This window comes from Lynx canadensis, chromosome X, assembly GCF_007474595.2.
Source record: "Lynx canadensis isolate LIC74 chromosome X, mLynCan4.pri.v2, whole genome shotgun sequence".
NCBI lineage: Eukaryota > Metazoa > Chordata > Mammalia > Carnivora > Felidae > Lynx > Lynx canadensis.
This window is the reverse complement of record NC_044321.2, coordinates 43,060,039-43,081,057: the sequence shown is the minus strand read 5'-3', so window position 1 is coordinate 43,081,057 and position 21,019 is coordinate 43,060,039. Positions and strand designations below refer to the sequence as shown.

The window sequence follows — 21,019 nt, the reverse complement described above, 5'->3', positions numbered from 1 at the left end:
TATTGCAGAATTATTTAAAATAGCCAATATATGGAAGCAACCCAAGTGTCCATCCATAGATGAATGGATAAAGAAGTGATAAATGAATATATATATATATATATATATATATACAATAAAAAGAATGAAATCTTGCCATTTGCAACAACATGGAATGATCTAGAGGGTATAATGCTAAATAAAATAAGTCAGTGAAAGACAAATATCATGTGATTTCACTCGTGTGGAATTTAAGAAAGAAAGCAAATGAACAACAAAAAAAGTGACAAATAAGACTCTTAAATACAGAGAACAAACTGTTCTCTGGTTGCCAAAGCAGAGGTGGGTGGGGGTATGGGTGAAATAGGTGAAGGGGATTAAGAGTACACTTTTCCTAATGAGCACTGAATAATGTATAGAACTGCTGAATCATTATATTTTATACCTGAAACTAACATAACGCTATGTTAATTGTACTTTAATTTTTAAAAAGAAAAAAAAACTTATGGGATGCATCAAAAGCAGTTCTAGGAGAGAGGTTCATAGTGATAAAAACCTGAAGAAAAAAAAATCTCAAATGAACAACCTAACTTTACACTTTAATGAAGTAAATAAAAAGAACAAACAAAACCCAAAGTTAGTACAAGTAAGGGAATAACTAAGATCAGAGCAGCAATAAATGAAATTGAGACTAAAAGGACAATAGAATCCATGAATTTAAAAGGTGATTCTTTTAAAAGATAAAGAAAACTGACAAACCTTCAGCTAGACTCACCCTGAAAACAAAAAGAAGGCTCAAATAAATAAAATCAGAAATGAACAAGGAGATGTTACAACTGATACCACAGAAACACAAAGAATAATAAGGGACTACTATGGACAATTATACACCAACAAATTGGAAATATAGAAGAAATGGATAAATTACTAGAAACATAAAAGCACAAAGACTGAATCATAAAGAAATAGAAAATCTGAACAGATTATTAGTAGGGAGACTGAATCAGTAATCAAAAACCTCCCAAAAAACAAGTGTCTGGGACCAGACACATGCACTGGTAAATTCTATCCAACATTTTTAAAACAGAATTCATACCAATCCTTCTCAAAATCTTCAAAAAAATGTAAGAGAAAGGAACACTTCCAAACTCCTTCTATAAAGCCAGCATTACCCTGCTACCAAGACCAGATAAGGATGTCACAAGAAAAAAAAATTACAGGTCAATATCTCTGATGAACACAGATGCAAAAATCCTCAACAAAATATTACCAAGACAAATTCAACAGTACATTAAGGATCATACACTGTAATCAAGTACGATTCATTCCAGGGGTGCAAGTCTGGCTCAACATGCAGCAACCAATCGATGCAGTACACTACATTAACAAAATGAAGAATAAAAATTATATGATCATTTCAATAGATGCAGAAAATCATTTGGCAAAATTCAACATCCATTTATGATAAAAGCTCTTAACAAAGTCGGTATAAAGGAAACAATTCAACATAATAAAGGCCATATATGACAAACCCACAGCTAACATCATACCTAATGGTGAAAACATTTCAGCTTTTCCTCTAAGATCAGGAGCAAGACAAGAATGCCCATTCTCCCTGCTTTTATTCAGCATAGTATTAGAAGTCCTAGACAAGAAAAAGAAATAGAAGTTATCCAGTTATAAAATAAATAAGTCACGGAGTTGAAAAGTACAGCAGAGGGAATAGAGTCAAATAATGTAGTAACATTGTATGGTGACTACACTAATCATGGTGAGCACTGAGTAATGTATAGAATTGTTGGAGCAATATGTTGTACACCTAAAACTAATATAACATTGTATGTCAATGATACTCCAATAATAAATTTTTCAGCATCCAAATCATAGAGATAGAAGTAAAACTGTCACTATTTGTGGGTGACATATTATATATAGAAAACCCTAAAGAGGGTTGCCTGGGTGACTCAGTCAGTTAAGCATCCAACTCTCAATTTTGGCTCAGGCCAAGCCCCATGTTGGGCTCTGTGCTGATAGTGTGGAGCCTGCTTGGTATTCTCTCTCTCCCTCTTTCTCCAGTCTTTCTCTCTCTCTCTCTCTCTCTCTCTCTCTCTCTCTCTCTCTCTCTCTCAAAATAAATAAATAAACTTTAAAAAGAAAAGAAAACCCTAAAGAGTTTACCAAAAAAAAACCTGTTAGAACTAATAAATTCCATAAAATTGCAGGATTCAAAATTAATGTACAAAAATCTGTTGCATTTCTATATACTAATAAACTATCAGAAATTAAGAAAACCATCTCATTTATAACTGCAACAAAAATAATAAAATACCTAGGAATAAACTTAACCAAGGTGATGAAAGACCTGTACTCTGAAAACTACAAGATATTGATGAAAGAAATTTAATAAGATGCAAATAAATGGAAAAATATTCTGTGCTCATGGATTGGAAGAATTAATGTTAAAACATCTATATTTCCCAATGCAATCTACAGATTCAATGCAGCCCCTATCAAAATTCCAATGGGATTTTTCACAGAAGTAGAACAATTCCAAAATTTTTTGGACAATAGTCCCCAAACAACCAATGCAACTTTGAGAAAGAAGAACAAAGCAGGAGACATCATGCTCCGTGATTTAAAACTAAATTAAAAATATATAGTAATCAAAACAGTATAGTATTGGCATAAAGACAGACACATAGATCAATGGAACAAAATATCCCAGAGGTAAACTCATGCACATATGGTCAATTAATTTATGGCAAAGGAGTCAAGGATATACAATAGGGAAAAGATAGTCTCTTCAATAAATGGTGCTGGGAAAGTTGGACACCCACCTGCAAAAAGATTGAAACTGGACCGCTATCTTATACCACTCACAAAAATGAATTCAAATGGATTAAAGACTTGAATGTAAGACTTGAAACCATAAAACTCCTAGAAGAAAACATAGATGGTAAACTCCTTGAGATCAGACTTGTCATGGATTTTTGGATTTGACACCAAAAGTAAAGGCATCAAAAGAAAAAATAAACAGATGAGACTACTAAACAGCTTCTGCACAGCAAAGGAGCCATCAACAAAAGGAAAAAGGCAACCAACTAAATGAGAGAAAATATTTTTAAATCATATATCTGATAAGAAGTAAATATCCAAAATATATAAAGAAGTCATACAACTCCATAGCACAAAGCAAGCAACAATCCAATTAAAAAATGGACAGAGGATCTACATAGATATTTTTCTAAAGACATACAGATGGCAAACAGATTTATGAAAAGGTATTCAATATCGCTAATCATCAGGCAAATGCAAATCAAAATGTCAATGAGATACCACCTCACACCTGTCAGAGTAGCTGTTACCCAAAAGACAAGAAATAAACGTTGACAAGGATATGGGGAAAAGAGAACCCTTGTGTACTGTTGGTATAAATGTGAATTGGTGCAGCCACTGTGGAAAACAGTAGAGTTTCCTTTAAAAATTAAAAATATAACTACCATATGACCTAGCAACTTCACTTCTGAAGAGAATGAAAACACTAACTCAAAAAGATATAGGCACTCTTATGTTCACAGCAACATTATTTACGATAGTCAAGATATGGTAAGAACCTAAGTGTCTAGTAATGGATGCATGGATAAAGAAAATGTGGTAGATGTATATGCAATGGAATATTATTCAGCCCTAAAAGTGAAGGAAATCATGGCATTTGCAGCAACATGGATGGACCTCAGGGCATTATGCTATATAAAATGGGTTAGAGAATGAGAAATACTATATGATCTCACTTACGTGTAGAATCTAAAAAAAATGAGCTCACAGATATGGGGATGGGGGTTAGGATATGGGCAAAATAGGTGAAGGTGGTCAAAAGGTACAAACTTCCAGTTCTAAAATAAATGAGACATCAGGATATAATGGACAGCATGGTGACTGTAGTTAATAATACTGTTTTGCCTACTTGTAATTTGCTAAGAATGTAGACCTTAAAAGTTATCATCACAAGAAAAGAAATGTAATTATATATGGTGACACATGTTAACTACACTTACTGTAGTGATACAAATATCAAATCATTAGGTTGTACCCCTGGAGCTGATATAATGTTATATGTCAATTATATCTCAATAAAAAAAAATAAAACTCTGGTTGTCCTTTGGCTTTCCTTTTAATTGCTCTTGCATAATCAGGCCAGATTCATGTCCACTAGGAACTATGTCATTGTCCAGGAAGTGGTACTTAAAAATATCAGAAATTTGGGAAATATGACCACTTGTGGAGAAGGCAGCAGAATCTCAGCTCTGCCAATTCCCAGGTATTTGACCATGAGCAAGACTCTTCACCTCTCTGACCTTTGGTATCCTCATTTCTAAAATGAACCTAATAATGTATTCCCTACTATACATGATTGATGTAAGGATTGGAGTGTAATAGTATATTATCAGGATTAGCATTCTTAAATTGCAAGTAAGCTCCCTATTGTGTAGGCCACTAAGATTGTGCCCTAGGACTTGTGTCTTCTTAATGCCTGTGATGGGTGTCTTCTAAAAGCTACCTTTGAAAGGAACAAAGCTCAGAGGCCATCTTCAGGGATGGTTCAAGCTCTGAGTGGAAAGTGGGTGTCCAGGTTAAGTCAGGGGAAAGTGTATGGCACCAAATCTCAGAAAGGGAGATTTTTAATACTGGGGACTGAAACCTTGGAATTTGACCTCAAGACTGATCAATTGTATCTTTTTCTCTCCCCCTTCCTTTTTTTCTCTCTGTTCTCTTGTCGTTTCAGGTGCATGATGACTGCCGTAGACGGTTTTCCAAGGAATGCTGGTTTGGAAGTCATCGAACATCAGTCATTCCTCCCACTGCCCTCAGCGACCCTAAAGGAGATGGTGAGTACCTAAACTTTAATCTCAGAATGTATTTCATTGGGACAGGAGGGAAGGTGCTAAGACTGGGGAAATTTTTTTAATATGAAATTTATTGTCAAATTGGTTTCCATACAACACCCAGTGCTCATCCCAACAGCTGCCCTCCTCAATGCCCATCATCCACCCTCCCCTCCCTCCCACCCCCCATCAACCCTCAGTTTATTCTCAGTTTTTAAGAGTCTCTTATGGTTTGGCTCTCTCCCTCTCTAACTTTTTTTTTTCCTTCCCCTCCCCCATGGTCTTGTATTAAGTTTCTCAGGATCCACATAAGAGTGAAAACATATGGTATCTGTCTTTCTTTGTATGACTTATTTCACTTAGCAGAACACTCTCCAGTTCCATCCACGTTGCTACAAAAGACCATATTTCATTCTTTCTCATTGCCAAGTAGTATTCCATTGTGTATATAAACCACAATCTCTTTATCCATTCATCAGTTGATGGACATTTAGGCTGGAAATGTTTTAATTAAATTATTATTCTCAACCAGTCAAACATTTTTGGGGAGTAGGAATGTGCATATATGTAAAGACAGCTCATGTTTCTTTTTAGACCTTTGGGATAATGAATGTTGGTATTTATGGTGTATATGTATGTGGGCATATTCTCTGTAGGCTCTTTCCCAGTTGCTTCTAAATTATCAGAATTGATTTCAGGTTTTTCGTGATTTTCAGCCACTAGATAATCCATAAGAGAAGTTTGCTTGCATGCAGGTGGGCAAGGAAGAACTACATGACGGCCCAGGTTATGTTACTCTTAGAATGGACACTAATACCAAGGTTGTCTCCAAATCTGAAATTAGCATGATTATTGTCCCAGCATGCTCTGCTCATGTTTTGTCAATTCCTAAACACTAGTGTTTTATTGAGAATTCTATTCATAAGGTGTTGGAAGGCTACAAAGAGATCCAAGATAAGAGCATAGTTAGAGTTTATGGTTATTGTCGACCCAGGACATGGATATGACAATTGATATGACATATGGATATAATATGACAAAAGGTAGCATATGCTAAGCTCCAAAGGAGTGACACTTGGAGGCACTTGGAGATCAGAAAATGTTACCACTGTCAACTAATTATAGGAGGTTTCACAGAATGGAGTTAGTAATGAAATCAAAGCAGCAAGACTAAACTTTCTATAGGGTCTCCTATCAGAGGGTTGGAGATGTTAGAACAGATAAAACAGGGGCCAAGGGGAGGGACGTTTTGTTTAGTTTTGTGTTTGCTTTTTAAAGTATGATATGACATAGAAGCAACATGGTATAAAGGATAAAATAAAGGCCAGGCAACCATGAGTTTTAGTTACTTACTAGCTAGGTGACCTTGGGTAAGTCACTTACATTCTCTGAGTTTCACTTTCCACATCTGTAAATGGAATGATACTGTATATTGTAAGGATAAGTAATAATATGTAAAGGGCCTGAATATGAAGGAACATAGCCCAAAGGACAACAAAATTAAATCACTAGTCTTGTAGCCTAATGAAAAATGTAGACTCCCACAGGAATACTTCACTTTTTAGCAATTGCTAACAATGAATGCTTTTTTGAGTATACCTCTACTTCCCCACTTTTTCTTTGCTTTTGAGAGACTCTCCTTTGTGCCATTGAGTTGTTCATTTGCTTCTCCCATTATTCATTACTAAATAATGGGAGCTGTCAATATCAAAATCACATATCACAGCTAAAAAGAGCTGACCTATTTTACTAACACTAAGGAATTTAGAAATCTAATATATTTACCAACTGACACACTACTGTTTCACTAAACCAGCAAAGAGATACACTACCCATCAATTTCAGTTTGTGTATGGTTAACTTCACTCTATATATGGTCAATTTCACTTACTGGAGGGGAAAGTTCAAATCCTTCATGAAATGTTTTCATTTATATTTCACTAATATGCTAATTTATCCAACTCTAACATGTGGTGGTCTACTCACCCGGGAGTGGTTAGTGAACCAGAATTTCATTGACTTAAAAATTATCCCCATATCAATGCTTACTGCACATTTTGTTGCCAAGGAAGAGCCAACATTAGCTGGCAGCAAAGAAAAGAAAGAAAAGTATATAGGTTCCTTAGTCAGAGAACAGAAGTGGGCAAGGATTCTGCAGCTGGTACAGCAGAGTTTTAGAACTGGACATAGCACATGTGCACATGTGTACATACACATCTGCACACACTCAGAGCCACTCTAGTCTTTTCCAGTAATTTTCTAACCCTAACACAGATACATCCAGATAGACATTGGTACAGGGAATGAGCCATTCACACAGGTTTCTTCAGGTTTCTGTCGTGTTTCCTTAATGACATGCACAGACACAAAGCTAACTTCACTCAGGGATGCATACATATATTATTCTCAAATCTACTCAAATATTTACACACATAAAGTCACCTACCAGATATTTAACTAGAGAGGTGATGAGGTGGATGACTTGGTAAATTAAAGATGCTTGACTGGACAGGGAAAGGAAGGGAGTAGGAGGAAAATAGGACTGATAGAAGAGGAAAAGTAACAAACTAGTCAACCAAGCAAACTCAAGCTGCTATGAAAGTCAATTTAGTCTTGAATCTGAGATTTTGCTCACCCCAACAGGGGGACCTGGGGAAGATATCTAAGCAGACTGAAGGATGCCCTCCTCAGCATCCCCTCTATCACCCTAAATAGGTATTAAGGGGCTGCAACCTATTTGTAATTAGCCCAACAGGTTCTGTGCTTCCTGTCCTTAGGGAAGTTGGAGTTTCTTAGTTTGTTTTTTCCTATCCTATCACTTCTTACTCTTGTTATAGACAATCAACTAATGGCATTGCTTCTTTCGTTTTCCACCAATGACATAGTATTATTGCTTAGAAGCACCTGAGCTAAGCCATTCTTTTTGTGTAGTATTTCATCTAATGCCCCATGAGCTAGGTTTTAGCCTTTCCTTTTACTCATCTGCAGTCTTGATCCAATTGAATCTCACTCTTGAGAAGCTTTCTTTCAATAACAGTTATACTCAGGTGCATTGTGAGGGTTAGATGAACTAACATCTGTTAGAGATCATTTTAAAATATAGGAAGGGGGTAAGTAAGCTGTCTTTATGCTAATTTAACATCCTTCTGTGGTACAAACTGAACAAATTTGAGAGGGACTATAGGCTTCCTGGTTTGGAGAACTGTGGTTGTATTAAGGAAGCTCAAAGAAGCATGAGCTTTTATTTGTTTGTTTTTTGAAAGGCTCTTTCAGGCTGTTGAGTTATCTAAAGTCAACTAAATTCTCTAAGCCCTTTTCACACTTGATCCTGCCAAACCAAGTTCCTATTGTCCAATTCTGGTACAATTTATGTCCTCAGGTGTAAAATCCAAGCTTCACATTTATCCCTTTTTCATCTTGTTGACTTTGATCTATCTGCCCATTAGGTCATTTTTCAATCTAGATTCTGTCATCCAATAGCTTTCCCTCCAGCTTTGAGTACTTCAAATTTGAGAAGCCAGCCTTCTATGTTTTCATTTGAATTGTTGATTAAAATTGCTGAACAGTACAGGACACTCCATTACAATTAACATCAGCCTATTCAAAAGCAGCCTTGTGGGCACAATTACTTACCTGGTTATGAATCTGCCTAACATTGCTATATTCCAGTCCATGATGCCACACAATTTTCTCACCTTGTTCACAGATTCTCTTGACAAACTTGGCCTTGCTCAAATTCAGATGTTCTCTGACTCTAAGAGAAATGCTAGATGGGTCTGCCCTGTCTTTTCCAAAGAATAGCTTTCTGCCAACACTGCTTCCCTTTGTCTTCCCATCTGTAACCAAATTAGGTTTGACACTGAAGCGTGAGTTGCCTTAATTATAGAATTTTCTCCTTATCTCACAGTTTTCCATCCCCATCCTGGATTATTTTTATTAATCATTGCAACATGATGCTATTGTACATATGGAGAAATGAATACCCAGAGAAGTTAAGATGTTTGCTCTAGTTTAGTGAATAAATCTAGAGGGCAACCAGCTGTGGCATGCAGCTGCATTATGTTGTAGAAGTACATTGCAGAAGGCAACCCATGATCCAAGCTGCCAAATGGATCTACAAATGATTTCAGCTACACCCTCGTGGCTATTTAACTTATTGATAACATTAGCATAATTCTTTCTTCCTATTTCTTAATTTAATCCTTAAATAGTTGATATATTCACATGGTTAAAGTTTTTCTAAAAAACAGAAACACACATATGCACATATTTAGTTTAAAAATATTACTATCCTTTCTCTCAATCTTCTCAATCTCCTGTAGTCCCATCCCATGACCACTCACAAAAAGTTGACTATTGCCATTGGTTTATTCAATAGCTTCGAGTATGTCTTCCAGTATATACTAGTAAATATAAACATATATTCTTATCCCTCCCCTTTTTAACACTGTACACATTGCTCTAAACCTTGCTTTTATTTTATCCTTCATAGTATATTTAGGAGGTCGTTTTGTATCAAAATATTGCCTCCTTGTTCTTTTTTACAGCTATAAGATAACCCATTATATGGATATACCATAATTTACTTAACTAGTTCTCTATTGGTAGATAACTTGGTGGTTTTCACTCTTTTGCTATTACAACAATGTTGTGATGAACAATCTCATACAGGTCATTTTACATATACATCTATAGGAAAAATTCCCCGAAGTGTAATTACTGGGTCATAATGAATAGGCCTTTGTAATTTTCATAGATGCTGTCAAATTACCCTCCATAGGGCTTGTTGTCACTTTGCACTTCCACCCTCAGTGATAGTGCATATTTTTCCATGTCTTCCTCAATCAACTGTATCACCTATTTTTTTTATTTTTGCCAATCTTCTGGATAAGAAAAAAAATGGTACCATGGCCAGTTTTAACTAGTCTCTTACTATAGCGAGTTTGTTCATCTTTCACATTTAAGAAACAATTCATATTTCCTTTTCTCCTCAATGTAACACCTAGTTTATTTTCATCTCAACACTGGGAAACAAGTTAGTTTTTGGAATGGCCCACTTTGCAGATAAGGAAATTGAGGCCCAAATAGTTCATAGCAGTTGGTATCAGTGCTACTGCTGTCTCATCTTTAAAAAGGGACTAACCCATTGGACCTTTGGCACTGTTAAAAATCATTGAGCATAGAAAGATCTATACCATAACCTCTGGCAGAGGGAGTCCTTGCTTCTAAGCATAGCTCACAGTTCCATTAGGTGTTGGCAGGAGGCTGTTTCCATAAATCCTTTCATTGAAGTGCATACTCAAAGTTATATGCTCACCTAGAGGGCGTTGGCGAGAGGTTGCTGAATAAAAGGAACCACAGAGCAGAATCAGATTCTCAAAGCAGCCTGATGGGAAGATGGCGGTGTAGGAGGACGCTGGGCTCACCGCGCGTGCTGCTGATCACTTAGATTCCACCTACACCTGCCTAAATAACCCAGAAAACCGCCAGAGGATTAGCAGAATGGAGTGACCAGACCCAAGTGCAGACGAGAGGCCCACGGAAGAGGGTAGGAAGGGCGGCGAGGCAGTGCGCGCTCCACGGAGTGGCGGGAGGGAGCCGGGGCGGAGGGGCGGCTCGCCAGCCAAGCAGAGCCCCCGAGTCTGCCTTGCAAAAGCGGAGGGGCCTGATGGACTGTATTCCGACAGCAAGCGTGACTCAGCGTCTGGGAGGTCATAAGTTAACAGCTCTGCTCGGAAAGCGGGAAGGCTGGAGGACAAAGGGAGGGTGAGCTGCGGAGCCCCCAGACGACAGAGCTCAGTTTGGTGGGGAACAAAGGCGCTCGCCAGCGCCATCTCCCCCGCCCATCCCCCAGCCAAAATCCCAAAGGGAACCGGTTCCGGCCAGGGAAATTGCTCGCTCCACGCAAACACCCAACTCTGTGCTTCTGCAGAGCCAAACCTCCGGCAGCGGATCTGACTCCCTCCGGCTGCCACAGGGCCCCTCCTGAAGTGGATCACCTAAGGAGAAGCGAGCTAAGCCTGCCCCCCCTCCCGCCGTGCACCTTGCCTTCCCACCCCAGCTAATACGCCAGATCCCCAGCATCACAAGCCTGGCAGTGTGCAAGTAGCCCAGACGGGCCACGCCACCCCACAGTGAATCCCGCCCCTAGGAGAGGGGAAGAGAAGGCACACACCAGTCTGACTGTGGCCCCAGCGGTGGGCTGGGGGCAGACATCAGGACTGACTGCGGCCCCGCCCACCAACTCCAGTTATACACCACAGCACAGGGGAAGTGCCCTGCAGGTCCTCACCACACCAGGGACTATCCAAAATGACCAAGCGGAAGAATTCCCCTCAGAAGAATCTCCAGGAAATAACAACAGCTAATGAGCTGATCAAAAAGGATTTAAATAATATAACAGAAAGTGAATTTAGAATAATAGTCATAAAATTAATCGCTGGGCTGGAAAACAGTATACAGAACAGCAGAGAATCTCTTGCTACAGAGATCAAGGGACTAAGGAACAGTCACGAGGAGCTGAAAAACGCTTTAAACGAAATGCAAAACAAAATGGAAACCACCACGGCTCGGATGGAAGAGGCAGAGGAGAGAATAGGTGAACTAGAAGATAAAGTTATGGAAAAAGAGGAAGCTGAGAAAAAGAGAGAGAAAAAAATCCAGGAGTATGAGGGGAAAATTAGAGAACTAAGTGATACACTAAAAAGAAATAATATACGCACAATCTTGCGGTCCGTGAGTTCGAGCCCCGCGTCAGGCTCTGGGCTGATGGCTCGGAGCCTGGAGCCTGTTTCCGATTCTGTGTCTCCCTCTCTCTCTGCCCCTCCCCCGTTCATGCTCTGTCTCTCGCTGTCCCAAAAATAAATAAACGTTGAAAAAAAATTTAAAAAAAAAAAAAAAGAAATAATATACGCATAATTGGTATCCCAGAGGAGGAAGACAGAGGGAAAGGTGCTGAAGGTGTACTTGAAGAAATAATAGCTGAGAACTTCCCTGAACTGGGGAAGGAAAAAGGCATTGAAATCCAAGAGGCACAGAGAACTCCCTTCAGACGTAACTTGAATCGATCTTCTGCACGACATATCATAGTGAAACTGGCAAAATACAAGGATAAAGAGAAAATTCTGAAAGCAGCAAGGGGTAAACGTGCCCTCACATATAAAGGGAGACCTATAAGACTCGTGACTGATCTCTCTTTTGAAACTTGGCAGGCCAGAAAGAATTGTCACGAGATTTTCAGTGTGCTAGACAGCAAAAATATGCAGCCGAGAATCCTTTATCCAGCAAGTCTGTCATTTAGAATAGAAGGAGAGATAAAGGTCTTCCCAAACAAACAAAAACTGAAGGAATTTGTCACCACTAAACCAGCCCTACAAGAGATCCTAAGGGGGACCCTGTGAGACAAAGGACCAGAGACATCACTACAAGCATAAAACATACAGACATCACAATGACTCTAAACCCGTATCTTTCTATAATAACACTGAATGTAAATGGATTAAATGCGCCAACCAAAAGACATAGGGTATCAGAATGGATAAAAAAACAAGACCCATCTATTTGCTGTCTACAAGAGACTCATTTTAGACCTGAGGACACCTTTAGATTCAGAGTGAGGGGATGGAGAACTATTTATCATGCTACTGGAAGCCAAAAGAAAGCTGGAGTAGCCATACTTATATCAGACAAACTAGACTTTAAATTAAAGGCTGTAACAAGAGATGAAGAAGGACATTATATAATAGTTACAGGGTCTATCCATCAGGAAGAGCTAACAATTATAAATGTCTATGCGCCGAATACCGGAGCCCCCAAATATATAAAACAATTACTCGTAAACATAAGCAACCTTATTGATAAGAATGTGATAATTGCTGGGGACTTTAACACCCCACTTACAGAAATGGATAGATCATCTAGACACACGGTCAATAAAGAAACAAGGGCCCTGAATGAGACATTGGATCAGATGGACTTGACAGATCTATTTAGAACTCTGCATCCCAAAGCAACAGAATATACTTTCTTCTCGAGTGCACATGGAACATTCTCCAAGATAGATCATATACTGGGTCACAAAACAGCCCTTCATAAGTTTACAAGAATTGAAATTATACCATGCATACTTTCAGACCACAATGCTATGAAGCTTGAAATCAACCACAGGAAAAAGTCTGGAAAACCTCCAAAAGCATGGAGGTTAAAGAACACCCTACTAACGAATGAGTGGGTCAACCAGACAATTAGAGAAGAAATCAAAAAATATATGGAAACAAACGAAAATGAAAATACAACAATCCAAACGCTTTGGGACGCAGCGAAGGCAGTCCTGAGAGGAAAATACATTGCAATCCAGGCCTATCTCAAGAAACAAGAAAAATCCCAAATACAAAATCTAACAGCACACCTAAAGGAAATAGAAGCAGAACAGCAAAGGCAGCCTAAACCCAGCAGAAGAAGAGAAATAATAAAGATCAGAGCAGAAATAAACAATATAGAATCTAAAAAAACTGTAGAGCAGATCAACGAAAACATGAGTTGGTTTTTTGAAAAAATAAACAAAATTGACAAACCTCTAGCCAGGCTTCTCAAAAAGAAAAGGGAGATGACCCAAAGAGATAAAATCATGAATGAAAATGGAATTATTACAACCAATCCCTAAGAGATACAAACAATTATCAGGGAATACTATGAAAAATTATATGCCAACAAATTGGACAACCTGGAAGAAATGGACACATTCCTGAACACCCACACTCTTCCAAAACTCAATCAGGAGGAAATAGAAAGCTTGAACAGACCCATAACCAGCGAAGAAATTGAATCGGTTATCAAAAATCTCCCAACAAATAAGAGTCCAGGACCAGATGGCTTCCCAGGGGAGTTCTACCAGACATTTAAAGCAGAGATAATACCTATCCTTCTCAAGCTATTCCAAGAAATAGAAAGGGAAGGAAAACTTCCAGACTCATTCTATGAAGCCAGTATTACTTTGATTCCTAAACCAGACAGAGACCCAGTAAAAAAAGAGAACGACAGGCCAATATCCCTGATGAATATGGATGCAAAAATTCTCAATAAGATACTAGCAAATCGAATTCAACAGCATATAAAAAGAATTATTCACCATGATCAAGTGGGATTCATTCCTGGGATGCAGGGCTGGTTCAACATTCGCAAATCAATCAACGTGATACATCACATTAACAAAAAAAAAGAGAAGAACCATATGATCCTGTCAATCGATGCAGAAAAGGCCTTTGACAAAATCCAGCACCCTTTCTTAATAAAAACCCTTGAGAAAGTCGGGATAGAAGGAACATACTTAAAGATCATCAAAGCCATTTATGAAAAGCCCACAGCTAACATCATCCTCAATGGGGAAAAACTGAGAGCTTTTTCCCTGAGATCAGGAACACGACAGGGATGCCCACTCTCACCGCTGTTGTTCAACACAGTGCTGGAAGTTCTAGCATCAGCAATCAGACAACAAAAGGAAATCAAAGGCATCAAAATTGGCAAAGATGAAGTCAAGCTTTCGCTTTTTGCAGATGACATGATATTATACATGGAAAATCCGATAGACTCCACCAGAAGTCTGCTAGAACTGATACATGAATTCAGCAAAGTTGCAGGATACAAAATCAATGTACAGAAATCAGTTGCATTCTTATACACTAACAACGAAGCAACAGTAAGACAAATAAAGAAACTGATCCCATTCACAATTGCACCAAGAAGCATAAAATACCTAGGAATAAATCTAACCAAAGATGTAAAGGATCTGTATGCTGAAAACTATAGAAAGCTTCTGAAGGTAATTGAAGAAGATTTAAAGAAATGGAAAGACATTCCCTGCTCATGGATTGGAAAAATAAATATTGTCAAAATGTCAATACTACCCAAAGCTATCTACACATTCAATGCAATCCCAATCAAAATTGCACCAGCATTCTTCTCGAAATTAGAACAAGCAATCCTAAAATTCATATGGAACCACAAAAGGCCCCGAATAGCCAAAGGAATTTTGAAGAAGAAGACCAAAGCAGGAGGCATCACAATCCCAGACTTTAGCCTCTACTACAAAGCTGTCATCATCAAGACAGCATGGTATTGGCACAAAAACGGACACACAGACCAATGGAATAGAATAGAAACCCCAGAACTAGACCCACAAACGTATGGCCAACTCATCTTTGACAAAGCAGGAAAGAACATCCAATGGAAAAAAGACAGCCTCTTTAACAAATGGTGCTGGGAGAACTGGACAGCAACATGCAGAAGGTTGAAACTAGACCACTTTCTGACACCATTTACAAAAATAAACTCAAAATGGATAAAGGACCTAAATGTGAGACAGGAAACCATCAAAACCTTAGAGGAGAAAGCAGGAAAAGACCTCTCTGACCTCAGCCGTAGCAATCTCTTACTCGACACATCCCCAAAGGCAAGGGAATTAAAAGCAAAAGTGAATTACTGGGACCTTATGAAGATAAAAAGCTTCTGCACAGCAAAGGAAACAACCAACAAAACTAAAAGGCAACCAACGGAATGGGAAAAGATATTTGCAAATGACATATCGGACAAAGGGCTAGTATCTAAAATCTATAAAGAGCTCACCAAACTCCACACCCGAAAAACAAATAACCCAGCGAAGAAATGGGCAGAAAACATGAATAGACACTTCTCTAAAGAAGACATCCAGATGGCCAACAGGCACATGAAAAGATGTTCAGCGTCGCTCCTTATCAGGGAAATACAAATCAAAACCACACTCAGGTATCACCTCACGCCAGTCAGAGTGGCCAAAATGAACAAATCAGGAGACTATAGATGCTGGAGAGGATGTGGAGAAACGGGAACCCTCTTGCACTGTTGGTGGGAATGCAAATTGGTGCAGCCGCTCTGGAAAGCAGTGTGGAGGTTCCTCAGAAAATTAAAAATAGACCTACCCTATGACCCAGCAATAGCACTGCTAGGAATTTATCCAAGGGATACAGGAGTACTGATGTATAGGGGCACTTGTACCCCAATGTTCATAGCAGCACTCTCAACAATAGCCAAATTATGGAAAGATCCTAAATGTCCATCAACTGATGAATGGATAAAGAAATTGTGGTATATATACACAATGGAATACTACGTGGCAATGAGAAAAAATGAAATATGGCCTTTTGTAGCAACGTGGATGGAACTGGAGAGTGTAATGCTAAGTGAAATAAGCCATACAGAGAAAGACAGATACCATATGGTTTCACTCTTATGTGGATCCTGAGAAACTTAACAGGAACCCATGGGGGAGGGGAAGGAAAAAAAAAAAAAGAGGTTAGAGTGGGAGAGAGCCAAAGCATAAGAGACTGTTAAAAACTGAGAACAAACTGAGGGTTGATGGGGAGTGGGAGGGAGGGGAGGGTGGGTGATGGGTATTGAGGAGGGCACCTTTTGGGATGAGCACTGGGTGTTGTATGGAAACCAATTTGTCAATAAATTTCATATATATATATAAAAAAAAAAAGATTCTCAAAGCAGAGGTAAGCCTGAGACCAGGTGGTGAGTTGGGGCCTGATTGTTGTTTGGTAAAGGAGCAAGCGCATAAAAAGACACTACCTTTTTTTTTTTTTTTATTTTCTTCAGGTATCTTATGACTTGACCCTAATGTTTCATACCATACTAGCCACACCCTTATTTTTGAACTGTGTCCTCTAACATCTTGTTATCATTTTATATGGTCCCTGTCATCTCTCTGACCTCATTTCTGCCACTCCCCCCCCACTCACTCCTCAACAGTCATGCCTTTCTGTTTACTGGTCTTCAGACACCCCAGACAGTCTCCCTTCTCGGGGTCCTAGCACTTTCTCTTTCTTCTGCCCCAGAAACTTTTCCCCCTAATATCTGCATTGCTCAGTTCTTTATTTCATTTAAGTCTCATCTCACATGTCACCTCCCCAGAGAAGCTGTCTCTGACTACTCTGTCTAAAATTACACCCCCTTCAGTCACCATCCCCTTACCCTGACTTCTTTTTCTTCAAATTATATTATTTTCTTTTTTTTAATAATGTTTATTTATTTTTGAGAGAGAGAGAGAGAGAGTCAGAGAAGGGCAGAGAGAGAGGGAGACACAGAATCTGAATCAGGGTCCAAGCTGAACTATCAGCACAGAGTTTGATGCCAGGCTCAAACCCATGAACTGGGAGATCATGACCTGAACTGAAGTTGGACACTCAACCAGGCGACCTGATATTATTTTCTATATTTCTTTGTTATGGTGTGTCTCCCACCATTAGAATATAAGCTCCACAAGAACAGAGACTATTTCTATCTTTTCCACCATTAATTCTCAGAACACAAGAAGGACAATCACAGAGAATGCCCTCAATACATATTTGTTGAATTAATGTCTTAACTACCATTGTGTCAACATATTACCTTTTGTAAAACAAATGTTGAAAAGGGCACTATTTTTGGATAATGTGTTCACGGAGAGCAACTACTTCTAAGCTATGCTATTGAAGGGATATAGCAGACTTCCCTTATAGCTGTGAGTCCTAGCAAGCCCTGAAAATTTGGTGCATGACTGGCTAGCTGGGTTAGGATCCCTTTGAGTTCTACTGGCCATTGAGTAGGAATTGGCCCATAGAGGAAGCCTGCTTTAGCTTTTCCAGGAAGCAAAGGAGCAAAGGAAGCAAAGGAAGCCTTTGCTTTTCCAGGCAAAACAGCCATGAAATCTGCTCAAGTCAGCAGAATTCCTCCAGGCACCCTTTCACCCAGGTTACAACAAATGGGATATCTCACCTCCCTCCCCATGCCCCGCATCATTCAGGAGTGAGCCACATACCTTTTTCCCTTTGCATTTATTTTTGCTGGGGTATCCCTGGCAAGTCATAAGCTCAGAGGTTTGGGGGCTCACGATTTGTCTACCATCTCCTAGGGGGCCATTTCTCACTACCTGTCTCCCTGCCCACAGGCTCTAAGACAGCACAAGCTGGCAGACTTTGGCAATTTAGACTGCTATAACTCCACTTCACTGTAGGGAACTTCAGAGTTAGGGATTATTAAAAGCATCTCTCTTATTCAGACAATTTCCCTATAGTCTTGTTTCCCCTGGAAGTTGGTGTGATAACTTGGATTGCTCTGCCAGAGCCTTAAAGGAGTGATTAAAGCTCCCTGCTTCATCCCACTTTGATATGTTCTGTAATTAGCTCCTAGCTAAAAGACAGCTTTTCCTCCCCCTCTCTCCTTACCTGGTACCTTCTCACTGTGAGAACTGAGCTATCCCAGAGAGAGGACTAGTTGGTACGCTGATCCTCCTCCTGGGCTCCCAACACTCTCCTTCAGATTTCCCACAGTGTTTTATTAACCCTTCATTATGGCACCAATTTCCTTAATCTTTGTGTTTGAACATATTATTGTGTATGAGTCTGTTCCTCCAGCTTGAGGGCAGAGGCTATACCCCTAGCAGTATCTAGCATGATGATTGGCATGTAGTAGTTGCTTAACAAATGTTTGCCTGGCAACAGCTGGGCAAACATTAAATAAAAGCCCCTTTGGGTTGTGTTCTGAATTCCCCTCTAGTTCTCATTCTCAGGGGTCTGGGCATAAGGAAAATCTGGGGGGCGTTGGATATGTGTTTGGCCTTGTTTGTGGTGATTGTATCATGGGTGTTTACATATATCTAAACTCATTAAATTGCACACATTAAATATGTACAATTATTTGTATATCAATTATACCTCAATAAAGCTGTTTTTAAAAAGTCTTTCCAAAATGTGATGTTAAGTCATGTCTTGTTTCCATCTCAATGGCCCTGTTCTTTGTTCTCCTTTTTCTTTTTGTTGTGTGCATATATCAGGCCAATTAGTAGTATCTTCAGACTTCTGGAACCTTGATTGGTCATCAGCCTGTTCATGTCCCCTTCTCATCTTCATCAACTCCAAAAGTGGCGATCACCAAGGGATCATCTTCCTCCGAAAATTCAAGCAATACCTTAATCCTTCTCAAGTTTTTGACCTGTCGAAGGGTGGACCTGAAGCCGGGTAAGCATGGGGTAAGGGATATAGTTGGGTATATATATGGAACTTTTCACTCTATATATTCTAGACTAGGATAGGTTTCCTGAAATCAGTTCTAGTACCTGAGTAAGAAAGATATATTTTCTCAAGTCAGGACACAAACATATAACTTCAGAACATTTCAGGTTGGGTAGTTGGAGAACTTTTAGCCCTCTCCCATAAATACCTTCAGGACCATGTCCTGGTCTCAGATTTGCTTTACCTTTCCTGTTTGGAAGAAGTCTAACTATATCTCCTGACCTCAGAGGAGAAGACAAATGGATATTACTGCTCACCTTTCCTGTCCCTCATTCCTTCCAGTGACCAAATAGATATATCTCTACTATAGGCCTGTTTTATTTAGGGACCATCTGACTGTTCAGCTCTGGTTTTTGTGAGGCCACTGGCCAATGTGCAAGGCATTCTTCTTGGGCTCAACAAGGAGTTTAGCTATGTTATTGTAGCTTCTAAAGTATGATTAGGCATCGAAGATGGTAGGCTGAAGCAAGGCCTCATCTCCAGGATTGCCTATGGGAGCATTGCCTGTGATGTTAGGAATACAGAGAGATAGGAGCTAAGTGAAAGAAGGAAGGTAGCCTGTTAGCAGGATGCAGAATCAGCAGTCCTTAGCTCTTGGCACAGTATAGAAAAGAGTTGTGAACCCTAACCATTCATGAAATTACTCTTTTTCTCCCTCTTTCTTTTAGGCTGTCCATGTTCAAGAATTTTGCTCGTTTTCGCATTGTGGTTTGTGGTGGAGATGGCAGTGTGAGCTGGGTCTTATCTCTGATTGATGCCTTTGGATTACATGAAAGGGTGAGTTCCTGGCTGACTCAGTTTAGCCATTGCTAGAGAGATTGGGAGTATGGAGCTGCTCATCCCAAAAAGTCCCTGGTCTTCATGCTCCTTATGTATATAACATGTTTTCCACTGGTTTCATAGCCAACCTGGCTGGAAGATTCCCAATCTAAGCTTCATCACCTAAACCATTTTCTGGTTATCTATCTGTGAGAAGGAGAAATGAGGGAGTTATCAGAAAGAATGAGCAATGCTATATTCTCCAGGCCACAAAGTGAAGAATCAAAGGGGAGGAGAGCAAACAGAAAAGAAGTGGCTTCAGGCAACATTCAGCCCCCAATTTTCTTACACTCCTGAGGCCACTGATTTTCTTCCCCAAGTCTCAAGAGTAGCAGAAACTTTCCTCTAACTTTCCCTTCTCTCCCTAGATAGCTCCATGCCCTTCTGACTCTTATAGCTTTGTCTCCCAAGTCACCTTATCTCCTTGGCCAACCCTTGATAGAAATTTATGGCTATACTTCTCTTTCATAAGCATGGCTATAAATGCATATTCTAGCAATGTTTTCTTTCACTGAGTAGGTTCTATATTGCCAAAAACGGGGGCCCAACCCCTTAGTAAAAAGTTCACTCAACATCAGACATCTTCCTATTACACTTCCTAAAATCAGAAGTCTCCTATTGCCACTGGTTTTGAGACCACAATCTTTCCCAAGGAGCACCTTCTGGGTTTGTTTATGGGTGGATCTTGGTAGGATTGTCTGAAGGGGGTGCCTGTTTTTGTTCTTGCAGTGTCAGTTGGCAGTCATACCACTTGGAACCGGCAATGATCTGGCCCGTGTCCTAGGCTGGGGCGCATTCTGGAACAAAAACAAGTCGCCTGTCAACATCCTCAACAGAGTGGAGCAGGCTAGTGTGAGAATTCTAGACAGGTGAGTGGCTGAAAGATCAGGTCATTGTGCCTATTCCAGTCCCACATCAGTTATTCTGTTACATCATCTTAACCATGAATGTTGTAACGTCCCTCATAGTGCCTCATTTCCTGTCTAGCTTCAATGCAGGGCAGTTTGTGTGGGGCAGCACTTATCTATTAGGAAGTCAGGGTCCACTATGTATCCTTTAGACATCACTAAAGCCCTTCTCCAAACTCAAAAGATCCTAAATCAGGAGCCCCATGGGTAAATTTTAAGGGTTCTGTCAACCTCCTTCAAGTTGCATAGCTAATAGTCTATGTAAGCATATTTTTTCCTTGGGAGCATTTCTATCTTTCTGTTCTATTCTAGAATAGTATAGAAACTATTCTATAGCTCCGTC

The 21,019-nt window shown here is 39.5% G+C and overlaps 1 protein-coding gene across 1 annotated transcript in view; it reads left to right on the top strand.

The window, feature by feature from the left end:
* Positions 1 to 21,019, top strand: part of DGKK (diacylglycerol kinase kappa) — a 172,516-nt gene that overhangs the window by 111,113 nt on the left and 40,384 nt on the right. Inside the window, exons 8-11 of the mRNA XM_030305352.1 lie at positions 4,763 to 4,865; positions 18,712 to 18,895; positions 19,618 to 19,726; positions 20,498 to 20,637. Coding sequence (XP_030161212.1) covers positions 4,763 to 4,865; positions 18,712 to 18,895; positions 19,618 to 19,726; positions 20,498 to 20,637 — 536 coding nt within the window. The remainder of the gene's footprint in view (positions 1 to 4,762; positions 4,866 to 18,711; positions 18,896 to 19,617; positions 19,727 to 20,497; positions 20,638 to 21,019) is intronic.